The sequence below is a fragment of the Trichomycterus rosablanca genome, chromosome 10, assembly GCF_030014385.1.
Source record: "Trichomycterus rosablanca isolate fTriRos1 chromosome 10, fTriRos1.hap1, whole genome shotgun sequence".
NCBI lineage: Eukaryota > Metazoa > Chordata > Actinopteri > Siluriformes > Trichomycteridae > Trichomycterus > Trichomycterus rosablanca.
In genome coordinates this window covers 36,035,314-36,051,287 of record NC_085997.1, presented here as the reverse complement: position 1 = coordinate 36,051,287, position 15,974 = coordinate 36,035,314, and the positions used below count along the sequence as shown (strand labels likewise).

General features: G+C 41.2%; 1 protein-coding gene across 1 annotated transcript in view; it reads right to left on the bottom strand.

Moving 5' to 3' along the window:
- erbb2 (erb-b2 receptor tyrosine kinase 2) overlaps positions 1-15,974 on the bottom strand; it is a 54,423-nt gene extending 38,449 nt beyond the window's left edge. Inside the window, exons 1-4 of the mRNA XM_063003250.1 lie at positions 15,735-15,974; positions 3,846-3,997; positions 461-629; positions 65-205 (exon numbers count right to left, since the gene is read on the bottom strand). Of these exons, the coding sequence (XP_062859320.1) occupies positions 65-205; positions 461-629; positions 3,846-3,997; positions 15,735-15,804 (532 nt within the window). The 5' untranslated portion in view covers positions 15,805-15,974. The remainder of the gene's footprint in view (positions 1-64; positions 206-460; positions 630-3,845; positions 3,998-15,734) is intronic.

Genomic DNA, 15,974 nt, shown 5'->3' with positions numbered 1-15,974 from the left:
ACCAGTTCACCTCACTCGCACGTCTTACACAGACACGTGGAGAACATTTTTACTTCATACTCACACTGAGATGTTGCTGATTGTAGATGCTGTAGCTTTACATTTAGATCCTGAACAGCCATGATGTCCCTCCAGTCGATCTTCTGAGGGTTGGGGAAGCAGAGCTTTGGGTTATCCAAGATGTAAACATCACCCAGCAAAATCTCTGAAAAAGACAAATCACAGAGTCAGGTAGCGCACTTCATCCTGGTCAGAGTCGCGGTTGGTTGTGTCGCCTCTGCCCGTCGGTTTGAATGGCCTGAGGCTAACTGTGTTAGCTTAGTAAGCTAAAACTGTGGTGACTTAATTGCCGTAATCACCGAGTTCAGTTTTCAGACAGAACCAGAGATTTATGTCTTCCAATCATTCAGTCACAGTGAAACAACAGTTGCAGAAATTCAGTTGCAGATGAGACGTTTACCGGTGAGGCTCCTGAAGCGGAGCTGTGTAATGCCGGAGTTTTCCAGAACGGCGAGGGCGTAGCTGGAGTTGTAGAGCTGACTGCCTCTGACGATGCACAGGTTCTCCAGAGGAATCACGGACACGGAGACGCGAGCAATCAGCACGTAGCCCTGAACCTCCACGATCTCCTGCAGACGCACGAGAAGAAAGTTCAGCTGCGTTTTCATTTCCAAAGCAAAAGAGCTAAAAATAGACGTTAGTGTAGAGCAGGGGTGTCAAACTCACTGTTACAGAGGGCCACATCTGCATTACGGTGGCCCTCAAAGGGTCAATTGTAACGTATTTTGCTGTGATTGAAGTCGCCTTTTAAATCTTGGACAATGTGTTATTTTTCTTGGAGGCTAAATTCTGTGTTTGGTGTCGAAATGCCAAATTTATTCTGTATATTTATAACGTATATCTACATTTATATTGTCCTTCTTTACCACTAGTGGTGGGATGCGATCACTTTGCGGGTCACAAAATCGGCATGCATTGTGGGAGATGCAGTTTAGGTACGATTTTACAGTGTATTTTAAGACGATCGTTCTGCCCTCGCTAAGAATTTTTCCCTCTTTCTCAGTTAAACAGACAGACAGACCCTCCAAAATACAGTTAGGTCGGTTTTAATTGCTTCCCAGCTGTGTGATACACTGTGTGCAGCAGAATGGAGTAAAACTACAAAATACAAACAATAAAAACAATAAAAAACTTAATACAGTACAAGCACACAGCTGTAGTTACAGTGTTACACTGTGTTAGTACAATATGAAATGTAACCAAACGTAAAATAGCGCTAACAAGTTAGCATTGTGTTTAAAAATACGAATTACTATAGTAACGATAACAACCGTATTTAGTTACGAAATTACGGTAAATTTGTAACTGAAACGCTGTAACGTACTCGCTAAACATTCACAAACAACTGAGAATATAAACGTCTGCTACTTGCAGACGATGCTTCTGTACTGGACTGTAAGAGAATTAACGTCTATTTATTATCGTTTACGCTACTGACTACGCCACCTCGCGTTCTTTTCCCGCTAACACGTAAAAGTGACAAGGCTTCTTAGCAAAGTCAACGTTAGTTGCCATGACTACGATGTCAACGGTTGCCGCTTAAACGTGCAGGTGTCCCATTAAATTATAAGCGCGTCTCTGTAACTACTCGAACCATCACAACCAGGGGCGTAGCACCAAATTCTGGGCCCTATGCACAAAAGCAGTGCCCATGGGCCCCCCTCACCCCAGCCTCACCCCAGCCCCCCCTTATCCAACAACAAGGGCTTACTACCAGTCTACTTATCTAACCACACATTAATGTAAAATAGCCTAATCACACAAGACTTCACATTCTGTTTTACTTGCAGAATGATTAAAAGCTAGAACTGAAGAGAACAGCTTTTTATCAAGTAGCCTATTTATTACATAAAATAAAAATGCCATTTCAGATTTCCACATTAATAAAAAAGTCTTTCTTTACAAAAAAAGATAAACAAAACTTGACTCACTAGTCATTTTTCATTAAAAAAAGGCAAAAGGAAAACAGACTTCAACAAAGTGCTAAACATTGAAATGAGAAGACGAGGGGTGTGTTCCTGCATCACCCTCTGTAACAGTGTCTGAAACTGAGTGCCATGCGTTCCACAAGTTAACTTTGCTACTCATTTGTCAGCCTATCCTTATGAACCTATGACACTGAGCCAAGTTAGGCTATTAGCCTAATTATGTTATGGCCCAATAATAAATATTAAATAAATTTTCGAATTAGTATACTATTGCAATGGTGTGGTAGGCTATGCAAACAAAAACTTATTTAGAGTTGACCTCAGATTACAGATAAAGCATCATGTTATTTCTAATGTTGTGTTATGCAGTTTTTAGCACTGACAGTCGCGGTGGTGTTGAAGCGTTTTATAACCACAGGAGTTTATTTAATTTGGGCTATTTGCTTTCACATTTGCGCTCACCTTTCTTGGGAAAGAAGTTCGTTAGCAGTTGCTTTCCCACATTTCTTTTTTTCTCTTTCCTGTCTCTCTTTTCTTTTCTGAAAACCGGATTTAGATTTATTGGGCATCGTCTTGCACAGCACGGATACAGCGCGCACTGCCGCTTCAGCAGAATGAACGCTAAATTAAATGCGCCTGGCCCGGTGAAGGCGGACTAAACCATTTCGTGCAAGGGGTGAGGGTGCCTGTCCTCAGACACTATATGTGGGCTAAGTCAATCCATCAATCAACCGATTTATTTACCCAAAACATTACATTTACATTAGTTAGCAACATTTATTGTGATCTTTAAATGATATTAATATTTAAAGGAAAATAAAATTCCAGACTCCTCAAGGGCCCTCCCCCGACTTGGGGCCCTGGTAACTCAGTCCCACTTTTCACCCCACTACGACGCCCCTGATCACATCAATCGTACGTCTTTCAAGCTCTCGCCACATAAAATGACGTGGCGGGCCCGATTTGCCCCCGCGGGCCTTGAGTTCGACACCCCTGGTGTAGGGATCAGTAAACTTGGAATCTCTGAGCACTAGTTGTCTGGACAGCCAAAGGATGCTTTGGACCCACCATGTCTGCTGTCAAGTTTTGGTACCTTGGAAGAGCCGTAATGATACGAGCAGCATCTGATAGAAATCGTTAGATCTGTTTGCTTTGAGGCCATTTTACAGGACCAGGTGCACCTTCTGGTGCAAATACCATCCCAGTACATACTGCTCACATTACTGGTGGTTTGATGAACACCAGAATGAATTCAAGCACCTTCCATTATCATTACAGCTTTATATTTATAAGTACATTATATGTTCAAAAGTATGTAGACACCCCTCCTGTTAGCTCAGCTCAGGTGTTTTAGCCACACCCTTTCCTGTTGTAGCACGACTGTAAGGATTGTAAGCCAGGTCCATCAGTGCCTCACCTCACATATGTTCTTCCCCAATCCCAAAGTATTCCTCGTTAATGCCCGTGGTTCTGGAACAGGGGGCAGGGGTGGGCCAACGTTTTGGCTCAAGGGTCATACTGGGTTTTAAAATTTGACAAGACTGGCCGGGCCAGTAGCAAATTGGGGGTGGGGGGTATATCTGTGTGTAGAGACGATAGACTTTAGTGAAGGTGGGTAGTGTTTGGAGTACGCCATCTAGTGGAATTAACTGAAACGCAGGGTACTGGCATAGTTTGCCCACCACTGGAATAGGGTGTCCAACAAGCCCATGGTCAGGCGTCCACATACTTTTGGCTGTATAGTTTATACTTCGACCTGTTTTGGATAGTTTGGATGTACGTGTTATGCACTGTCGAGCACAGACTTCTCTCAAAAGTTTGTGCACCCACGGACAGGCCGCCCGAACGGTCACTCACCTTCAGGAAGGACAGGTCCGGCGTTCCCTGTAGATGTGTGATCTCCAGGTTGCCATGGACGACCTGGCAGCCGGTGTAAAGCAGTCGTAACATCTCATAATGATTCTCCAAACTGGACGGCAGGGCCAGCTTCATATCTGTACCCAGACATACTGCACACACACACACACACACACACACACACACACACACATTAGAAAGTCAGACGACCCGTACGCGTCTAATCCTGAACTCAAATAACGTTCTGTTGCCTGGTCACAACAAGAACACGGATTTAATGTCCATAAACAATCAGCTGATATCGTTCAGTCAGAATCAGATACATTTTGGGCTCTTCTGGGACGCTTTCAACAAACTTAAGCAGGTCAGACACTCCTGGGTAGATTTTCTACCGTTCAATTTTTTCTATTTGAAGAAAACGACTCTTATTGTTGTTCAGTGAAGTCCTAAATACCTCTGGAACCCTTTCCTGACTGCTATAGTCCAACTTTCTTCTTCAGCTTGTAGTAAATTTCCGTGGTTCCTTTATAGGTATAGTGTTCCTGTTCCTGTCCATAAACAATCAGCTGATATCGTTCAGTCAGAATCAGATGAATTTTGGGTTCTTTTGGGACGCTTTCAACAAATGTAAGCAGGTCAGACACTCTTGGGTAGATTTTCTACTCTCCTATTCTTTTCATTTAAAGATAATGACTCTCGCTGTCATTCAGTGGAGTCCTAAATACCTCTGGAACACTTTCCTGACTGCTATAGTCCAACTTTCTTTTTCAGCTCTTTGGAAATGTCCTTCTCCTGTTCCTGTCCATGAACAATCAGCTGATGTCAGAATGAGATGAATTGTGGGCTCTTCTGGGACTCGGGTGACTTGTCACTTGGCCTTTAATCAAACTTAAGAAGGCCAGACACTCCTGGGTAGATTTATTACTGTTCTATTTGTTTCTATTTATAGACAATGACTCTCGTTGTCATTCAATGGAGTCCAAAAAGCCTCTGGAACCCTTTCCTAACTGTTATAGTCCAACTTTCTTTTTCAGCACTTTGGAAATGTCCTTTTCTTGTTCCTGTCCATGAACAATCAGCTGATATCGTTCAGTCAGAATCAGATACATTTTGGGCTCCTCTGGGACTCGGATGACTTGTCACTTAACCTTTAATCACACGTAAGAAGGCCAGACACTCCTTTTAGATTTATTACTGTTCTATTTTTTCTATTTAAAGATAATGACTCTCGTTTTCATTCAGTGGAGTCCTAAAGGCCTTTGGAACCCAGAATGAGATGAATTTTGGGCTCCTCTGGGACTCGGATGACTTGTTACACAGCCTTTAATCGAATTTAAGCAGGCCAGACATTTTCTCTTCTATATTTTCATTTAAAGATAATGACTCGCACTGTCATTCAGTGAAGTCCTAATAGCCTCTGGAACCATTTCCTAACTGCTTCTGCAACTTTCTTTTTCAGCTCTTTGGAAATGTCCTTCTCCTTTTCCTGTCCATGAACAATCAGCTGATATCGTTCAGTCAAAATCAGATGAATTTTGGGCTCCTCTGGACCTCGGATGACTTGTCACTTGGCCTTTAATCAAACTTAAGAAAGCCAGACACTCCTGGGTAGATTTATTACTGTTCTATATTTTCCTTTAAAGATAATGACGCTCTAGCCTCTGGAACCCTTTCCTAAGTGCTTCTGCAACTGTCTTCTTCAGCTTTTTGGGCTCCTCTGGGACTTGGATGACTTGTCACCTGGCCTTTACTTAAATTTAAGCAGGCCAGACACTCCTGGGTAGATTTTCTGCAGCTCTATTTTTTTCTATTTAAAGATAATGACTCTTACTATCGTTCAGTGGAGTCCTAAGGGCCTCTGGAATCCTTTCCTGACCGCTTTTTATCAGCTCTTACATAGGTATAGTGTTCCTGTAGAAACTTTTAGCCGGACTGTGAGTGGTGTGACGAGTGTAGTAACGAGTATTTACGTCTCTAGATGATTATATAACGTCGGACTTTAAATGGCATCAGAATCTTTTCCTGACTCACATATTCCAACTTTCTTTCAGGGTGACAAGTATGCAATAACAGAGGCGGTGTGTGTGTGTGTGTGTGTGTGTGGGTGTGTGTGTGTGTAGCGTGTATATTTAGGATCGAATTGAGAGGCAAGAGGGACACAAAAGAGAGCGAGTGTGTGAGGGGACCGAAGAGAGGGACAGGAAGTGACTCGAATTCTATTCAAGGCCAGTGGACGGACCCTCCACTCACACACACACACACACACACACACACACACACACACACACACACACACACACACACACACACACACACACAGCCTTGAGAGGGTATTTCGGGGGATCGACATGCTGACATGTATGGAGGTTGGATATCAGAGATGAAGCCTGTGCTCCATTCTGTCAGGATCCTAATTGTGTGTAGCACCCATCCCGAATTTTACACCCCTCTAAAATCTGCACCCTTCTGTATGGGGGGTTATAATATGACCTGGATTAATAGGGCTTGTTGCTCGGTGTCACAGTGGGTCCATCAAAATGCATCACACATTCGATCATAGGGGCAGGTCTGAGAAACCAATCCACCTACTGCATGTGTCGAGGTGAAGCCTTAACAAACGAAACATGGGCGACACTGTCCACAGTCATGCAAGCTTCATACCCCCATGGGCTTGGAGGATGCTGTGCAAGAAAGAAGCCCATGGCCCAAAAGCTTGCTCGTCTGTGGACAGTTTAACTGTGGGGCAAAGCTTCACCTTTTGTCACCTTGTACTGTAATTCAAATTGGTTCCTGGATTTGGACATACTCAATTCCCTGGTATACTCTGGCGGCCTCTGCTGGTTGCATGTTCACGCATTAATTGGTGGCATTTAGTGGAGACTATTGTGACCGAATACAATCAAAACAATTTAGGGCTGAGGGCCATGCTCAACAGTTTGAGCAATGAAGGTTAAGGGCGTTGCCCAGGAGCCCAACAGTGGGGCTTGAACCGACAACCTTCTGATTACTAGTCCAGGAGCTTAACCACTGAGCTACCGCTGCCCTTGAACCTTCGATTACTTTCCAGTAACTAACCAACACCAGCCAGCGACGGATTCTTACAGAGGCTCTCGGCGCGTACGGAGGATCACACTACACTCTCCTCCTCTCTTCCTCCACCACCCAACCACCAGTACACTCTCTGTATTCCTCCACCACCCAACCAGACAGTAAGAGGCGCTGCTGCTGCAGGTCAGACACTCCTGGGTAGATTTTCTGCCTTCCTATATTTTCCATTTGAAGAAAATGACTCTCATTGTCGTTCAGTGGAGTCCTAAATATCTCTGGAACCTGCTAGGAGGACTGCTATAGTTCAACTTTCTTTTCGGCTCTTTGGAAATATATCGTCGTGGTCTGCTGTGCTCCATTCTGTAGTGATACTAATTGTGCGTAACACAAGATGAATTTTGGGCTCCTTCCACCTTTAAACAAACTTAAGCAGGTCAGACACTCCCGGGTAGATTTTCTGCTGTTCTATTTTTTCCATTTGAAGAAAACGACTCTCATTGTGGTTCAGTGGAGTCCTGAATACCTCCGAAACCCTTTCCTGACCATAGCTATCGCCGTGCCGCCCCTTGGACCGGTCTGGATGGACGGACGGATGAAAGGCTGAGTGGAGAGACGGACAGAGAGAGAAAGGAAAACACACTCGTATGTAAATGAGCACTGAAGGCCAGAGCGGCCACGCCCACACCGGGCTGAGCGACGGATTAAGAATGACCGCCGAGTGATGACGACATCGGGGCTGATGTCATCGTTCTGGACAACAACAAAAGGTTCAGCGAGAGAGAATCTAGTGGCGATAAATCAAAGCATCAAGCCCACGTTCCACAGCAAACGTGATCTCCAGAGGATCTCCAGAGAATCTCCAGAGGATCTCCAGAGGATCTCCAGAACGGCTCTCGCACTCACGTTTCCTACGTGTGTGTTTTCATGCTCGTAAGCCGTCGCACCTCCACCCGCCTCGAACCGGCCTGGCATTGTGTACTCAGGTTCTACATAAACACACACATGCAGCCCAGGAACAAACGAGTATTGCTTAACCGACAGGAAGAACCGGATCTGAATCAGCCAGCGCGCTCGCTCGCTCTCTGTCTCACACACACACACACACACACACACACACACACACACACACACACACACACACACACACACACACACAATGCTCCATAAAGCATGAATACAGCAGTAATGCATGCATGCATTCCTTCGGTCTGACGAGTTCACACACACTCTACAACCAAATACTTCAGCTCCACACACACACACACACACACACACACACACACACACTCCTCGCTCTACTCCAACAACGTCCCAAAAATTACAGACACGCCCCTCTGACACAGTAGTGGTCAGCTCGCCCGGACCCATCTGCCAGCACAGCAACTTTAACGATTCATACGATGGTGCAGAATGTCGAATGTAATCTGAAGCCTCGTCACTTTCCTGTGCCCATATAACAAGGTAGGGGTGGGTTTATAAAATCGATTTTTCGATTCGGATCGATCTTTATTTGAACGATCCGATATCGATTCGTATAAACGCGAGATCGATCTTTTAAATACGCCCCTTTTTACGGTGCACTCGGAAATCCGTTACCTTCTTTCATTTCGCGTGACCAGCCAGTGTTTTTTCATGCAACGAGATCTGACCTGCACATCAGTTCAGCACGGCAGAAGCTCAGGTTATGACCACTACACAACTTTTTGCACTGATTTTCGCTCGGCGACGGGTCGGTGCTGGATTCGGGAGGAACTCGGTGTTCGCTCTGCGATCAAAACTCGGCTCTCGATCGATGTGAGAAACGGCGAGGGGAAACACAGGGGAGAGGTTGTAAACAGGTGGTGGAGCGCAATATAGTTTCTATCAGAATACATCAGCACACGTGAGTTTTACAGTATTTCTGACCTGATCGTTCTCTACAAAACTAAATATTTATTAACCTCCAACTCACTATAGAACAAGCCATGCTGCTCGTGTTGCCAAATCCACTCAGATTCATTTATTTCATCAGCGCACAAACTTTCATCTCTGGCTACTTGTTGATGTGCATGTTTGGACGTGGTATCATTAAACCTTTCGTCACTTCTCACGTGTGTTTTTGTGACAGAACGTAGTTTTGGAGAGCAGAGAAGCTCGCCTGTGATTCTCCCTGGTGATAGATGGTGTAGATGTAAAACCCCCCATCACCGATCAGTCGTGTAGTGTGAACATTACAGCGACCAGGTGCTAATCAGAGTGTCGTGTAGTATAAACTTGGCATAAGCTGTTCGACAGCCAGGTGTATGTTTACATTTACAATGTTGTAGCGTGTCAGACATATAAAATAATAATAAAAAATGAATGTTACTGTTTTCTGTTTTGGATTAATTATTTATGTAAACAAAATACACAAATATTATTAATAATGAGTGTTCTTTGTACAATTATCACATTCGTTCTCTGAACATCTGTACATATTTAAACAAAACCTGTTAATGTAACTCAAATATGCCTAAATGTGTTGAATCGAAATTGAATCGAAAATCGAATCGGGACCTTGTGAATGGAATCGAATCGATCCAGGAAATTAGTGGCGATACCCAGCCCTATAACCAAGGCTCTAGTGTAGGAAAGACTAAGAAGCTCTGTACGGATCACCGGTACGGACAATCGTCCCATGTCCTTCTAGCTGGTGACTTTTTAGTGCCCATTAAAAATAGGGCACATTTGGTTACACTGATACAAGTACGTGGAACAGTTGTCTCTTTGTCAAGGTCAGAAATAAAACCTGAAAAATAAAATTGACAACTCAGGCTCTGTTTTTTTTTCCCCGTTTGGTGAAATGTAAATAAATAACATAAATAAAAGCTGATATAACCCAGGTGTGACTGTACACAATCGAGCAAGCTTTACGATGTGCCGTGTCCTTCTAATCCCTCATTACTAATTATGATCAACTGTAGCTGGTGACTTTTCTGTGCCCATATAAATAGGACCAGTTTGGTTACATTACTACAAGCGCATGGAACAGTTGTCTCTTCACCAAGGTGGAAATAAAACCCAAACTGACACCTCTGTTCCATAAATATAAAACCCAGGTATAACTGTACACAGTCGAGCGAGCTTTATGATGCTCTGGACTGTCATGGCTTTGTGCCGTGTCCTTCTAATCTGTCATTACTAATTATGATCAGGGCGGCACGGTGGCTCGGTGGGTAGCACTGTCGCCTCGCAGCAAGAAGGTCCTGGGTTCGATCCCCAGGTGGGGCGGTCCGGGTCCTTTCTGTGTGGAGTTTGCATGTTCTCCCCGTGTCTTCGTGGGTTTCCTCCGGGAGCTCCGGTTTCCTCCCACAGTCCAAAAACATGCAGCCAGGTTCATTGGAGACACTGAATTGCCCTATAAGTGAATGTGTGTGTGTGTGTGTGTGTGTGTGTGTGTGTGTGTGTCTGCCCTGCGATGGACTGGCGCCCCGTCCAGGGTGTTACTGTGTGCCTTGCGCCCATTGAAAAGCTGGGATAGGCTCCAGCACCCCCCCCCCCATGACCCTAATTGTATAAGAGGTTAAGAAAGTGAGTGAGTGATTATGATCATATGCAGCTGGTGACTTTTCTGTGCCCATATAAATAGGACCAGTTTGGTTACACTAATACAAGTACATGGAACAGTGGTCTCTTTGTCAAGGTCAGAAATAAAACCCAAACTGGCACTTCAGGCCGGGAGATTTTTCCTGTTTGGTCAAATGTAAAAATTACAAACTGCTATAACCCACTGTACACAGTCGAGCGAGCTTTATGTGTCCTTCTAATCCCTCATTACTAAATATGATCATCCAGAGCTGGTGACTTTTCTGTGCCCATATAAATCGGGCTAGCCTGGTTACACTATTACAAGTACATGGAACAGTTGTCTCTTTGTCAAGGTGGAAATTAAACCCAAACTCACACGTTTTTGGTCAAATGTAAAAAAAAAAGGCAAACAGAGGCTGCTATAACTCACTGTACACAGTCGAGCGAGCTTTATAATGCTCTGGACTTCTAATCCTTCATTACTAATTATGATCATCCATAGCTGGTGACTTTTCTGTGCCCATATAAATAGGACCAGCTTGGTTACACTAATACAAGTACATGGAACAGTGGTCTCTTTGTCAAGGTCAAAAATAAAACCCAGACTGGCACCTCAGGCCGGGAGATTTGTCCTGTTTGGTCAAATGTAAAAATTACAAACTGCTATAACCCACTGTACACAGTCGAGCGAGCTTTATGATGCTCCGGAATGTCATGGCTTTGTGCCGTGTCCTTCTTATCTATCATCATTAATAATGATCAACTAAGCTGGCTGACTTTTCTGTGTCCATATAAATAGGGCAAGGTTGGTTACGCTACTACAAGTACATGGAACAGTTGTCTCTTTGTCAAGGTCTGTAGGAAAAACCTCCAACCTCCAACCGTCCTTTTATTTGGAGAGAAAATATGTCCAAATGGTCAGAAGTACTCCAATCACCACAATACAAAACAGGCCATTGTGGTGGAAGTCAGGTGACACTGTCCACAGTCGAGCAAGCTTTACATCACCACAGGTGCACAAAGTTCAGCCCACCCATCAGCAATTTGGACCACTGAACTGTGCTAGCAGCATCATGGTGAGAAAGTCCAGGAAGCTCTGTACAGAACGTGGACTTTAGAACCCACAGGCTGCATGGAACAGTGGTGCATTTGCCAAGGTGAGGAAAGATCAAAATACACCAAAACAAGACATGTCTGCCCTGAAATGTGAAGATGAAACATTGGCGACACTGTCCACAGTCATGCAAGCTTCATATCCCCATTGGCTTGGAGGATGCTGTGCAAGAAAGAAGCCCATGGCCCAAAAGCTTGCTCGTCTGTGGACAGTTTAACTGTAATCCACGCACCAGCAAAAACTAGTTAGATTAGAAGCTGACTGTCCACTGTCCAACAAGCTTTCTATCACCAGGAACACTTAAAGCCTGTACTTTCACTTTGCTTATTAGATCAGCAACAACATTCAGTCTTACAGTAAAGCGTCCACGCCCACACTGACGTAAAGCTTGCTTGACTGTGTACACCCACATTCCAGTGGCTCTGTTTTTATGACAACTTTTTTCCTTGATGATTCTTGGACTACATCTGACCACCCGGACCCATTTCCTTTAAGCACAGGGTGACTGTCTGAGTTCTTTTCCGACCTTGGCAGTTGACGACTGTTCCATGTACATGTGCACAGAGACCAAATAAATGTTTTAAGTTGCTGTCCGTATATTTATGACCCAGAAGATTTAATGTTAGAATTGTAATAACGTAAATGACGTAATATTTCAGTCATTATTGTATCACACACAGGTTGGAGAGAGTAAAATATAAAACATTCTTCCGTACGTAATCAGAACTCTGACACCGTTTGTTTCAACAAATGACCTTTGATACTTCCAGGAAACTCTGTGTGTGTGTGTGTGTGTGTGTGTGTGTGTGTGTGTGTGTGTGTGTGTGTGTGTGTGTGTGTGTGTGTGTGTGTGTGTTTATTTGCTTTTCAGATCTGACTGAAACAGTCTGATTGATCTTCCTGAACGAACACAAAGCACGAAAAGCAAAACATTTCAAAACAAGCTCCGTACAGCCGACTGATAATAATAGTAATAATAATCATGAAAAATAAATATAATAATAATCATAAAATTACAATTTATATAATTATAATAACAATAAATGTAATAAATTAATCATCTTAATATTAATAAATATTATAACAATAATAACAATATGCATAATTATTATAAAAATATTATTAATGGATCAAATTTAAAGTGTCATATGAATAATAATTAATATAATAAAATAATAAATACTAAAATAAAATACTAATAGTAATAATAATAGTAAAATATAAATAATATAAATAGTAATAAATGTAATAAGTATAAATAATCATACAAAAACAATAAATATAATTATAATAAAAATAAATGTAATAAATATCATATTCATAATAATAAATATTATAATAAAAATATAACAATCATCATCATTATAAAAACATTAATAATGAATATAATTAAAAGTATCATAAAAATAATAATAATAATATAACAAAATAATTAATACTAAAACATAATAATGATGATCATCATCCTAAAAACTATATATAATAATAATCATAAAAATACAATAAATATAATAATAATAAATAATTGTAATAAATATACTATTATTAATAATAAATATTATAATAATAACAATAATTAATATAAAACAATAAATACTAAAATATAATGATAATCATTATCATAAAAATACAATAAGTATAATAATAAAAAATAATTGTAATAATATGAGAGTAATAATAATAATAATAATAATGATTAAAATTATCATAAAAATTTAAAATAAATACTAAAATATAATAATAATTAGAAATAGTAATAATGATAATAAACAAAATTAATATAATAATAAATCATCATAAAAATACAATACATATAATAAATAATAAATAGTGATTTATTAATACTAAATATAATAATAAAAATTATCATAATACTGGTTATAATATCTAAAAAATAATAATGATGAATATAATAAAATAATATACTAAAATATAATAATAATAAACAAATAATAATAATAACAGCAACAGCATGCTGAAATGGATTTAAAAAAAAACAAGAACCGTACTGAAAAAAAACACTACAGAAGAGAAAAATATACAGAAAGTATTATAGTTTCTATAATATATACTGAACCCCTCCTGAAAAACACACACAAAACTACTGCAAAAGAACCCAGCTGAAAAACCCTCCAGAAAACGTAGAACCATAATGTAATACAACAATCTACTGAAGAACCTTTTACTAAAATTCACAAAGGAAAAGAACATACTAAACAACCTCCTAACAGAAGCAGACTGATACTAAACCCTACTGAAACCCTTTTGGCACTATACTGATGTGTCTGTGGTGTGAATTGCTTCTGTAACACTGCAATTTTACTTTGGGGATCAACAATCAATCAATCAATCAAATCAATCAATCATATTGCAATAACAGAATGATATATCAGTGCAGATCTAATTGACCTATATCACAATACCAGTACGATAAATTAGAGAAGATATTTTATATTAATAGATCCTATTGTATAAAACACAAATATTCATAAATATTGTGATAAGTAAATAATGCATTACTGAAGCTTCTACGCCCGCACTGATGTAAAGCTTGCTTGACTGTGTACGCCCACATTCCAGCGGCTCCGTATTTATGACATGTTTTTTCTTGGTGGTTCTTGAAGTTCGTCTGACCATACGGACAAATTTCCTCTCAACGTAAGGTGACTGTATGGGTTTTTTCTGACCTTGGCAACAGACTACTGTTCCATGTACTTTCTAAATATTGCAGTCAAACTCGGCTTATTTATATTTATACGATAGTGCAGATCTAACAGTAAACAGATATCATTATACAGAACGATATACACCGATCAGCCATAACATTAAAACCACCTCCTTGTTTCTACACTCACTGTCCATTTTATCAGCTCCACTTACCATATAGAAGCACTTTGTAGTTCTACAATTACTGACTGTAGTCCATCTGTTTGTCTACATGCTTTGTTTGCCCCCTTTCATCCTGTTCTTCAATGGTCAGGACCCCCACAGGACCCCCACAGAGCAGGTATTATTTAGGTGGTGGATCATTCTCAGCACTGCAGTGACACTGACATGGTGATGGTGTGTTAGTGTGTGTTGTGCTGGTATGAGTGGATCAGACACAGCAGCACTGCTGGAGTTTTTAAACGCCTCACTGTCACTGCTGGACTGAGAATACTCCACCAACCAAAAACATGCAGTCAACAGCGCCCCGTGGGCAGCGTCCTGTGACCACTGATGAAGGTCTAGAAGATGACCGACTCAAACAGCAGCAATAGATGAGCGATCGTCTCTGACTTTACATCGACAAGGTGGACCAACTAGGTAGGAGTGTCTAATACAGTGGACAGTGAGTGGACATGGTGTTTAAAAACTCCAGCAGCGCTGCTGTGTTTAATCCACTCATACCAGCACAACACACACTAACACACCACCACCATGTCAGTGTCACTGCAGTGCTGAGAATCATCCACCACCTAAATAATACCTGCTCTGTGGGGGTCCTGTGGGGGTCCTGTGGGGGTCCTGACCATTGAAGAACAGGGTGAAAGGGGGCTAACAAAGCATGTAGACAAACAGATGGACTACAGTCAGTAATTGTAGAACTACAAAGTGCTTCTTTATGGTAAGTGGAGCTGATAAAATGGACAGTGAGTGTAGAAACAAGGAGGTGGTTTTAATGTTATGGCTGTTTAGAGTATCAGTGCACACAAGAGAATGATGCAATGATGCAGATAGAACTAATAATGTGAAATAAAGCATAATGGTAAGTGGTACTGATATCACAAGAACTACAGATACATCATGTCAGATCTCATTGTAAAGGACTTCATATTGTGAGACAAAATATTGCAATTTAAAACGATACATTCATATCGCGATAAGAGAACGATACATCGGTGCAGATCTTACTGTAAACATAGATCTCACAATAAAGCTAAAAATAAAAATATTAGTAAATATAATTAATATGGTAATAACAGAACCGTATAAGAAAGCTGATTCAATTGTAAGGACTAAATATCGTGATAAGTGAACGATATATCAGTGCAGATCTAATGTGAAACTCAGTCGGTTGGCTCTTAAGACCTCCACTAGCTTCACTGACCGGTTATAAAGGAACTTAAATGAGATTTAAATCCAAATCTGGTCCTGTTTTGATAAAAACAGCAGAATAAACGAAATAAAGAGACTCAAACCTCTGGCTGCTGTGATTCTGCAGAAGTAACATAGCAGCAGCACCAACCGAAAACTTCTCAGCGCCTCCATCGGGTTTCACCTCCAAAATTCACTCCATTTTCACTCCATTTCGCCTCATTTAGCTCGTTAAATTCCACTCCGCCGTTCCTCGACTCTCTCCCGTGAATAAACGACCTGGTTTGTTGGGGTTTGTTCGGTTTCTGTCCTCGTAATCGGTTGTTTCTTTCTGCCGTTTCAAT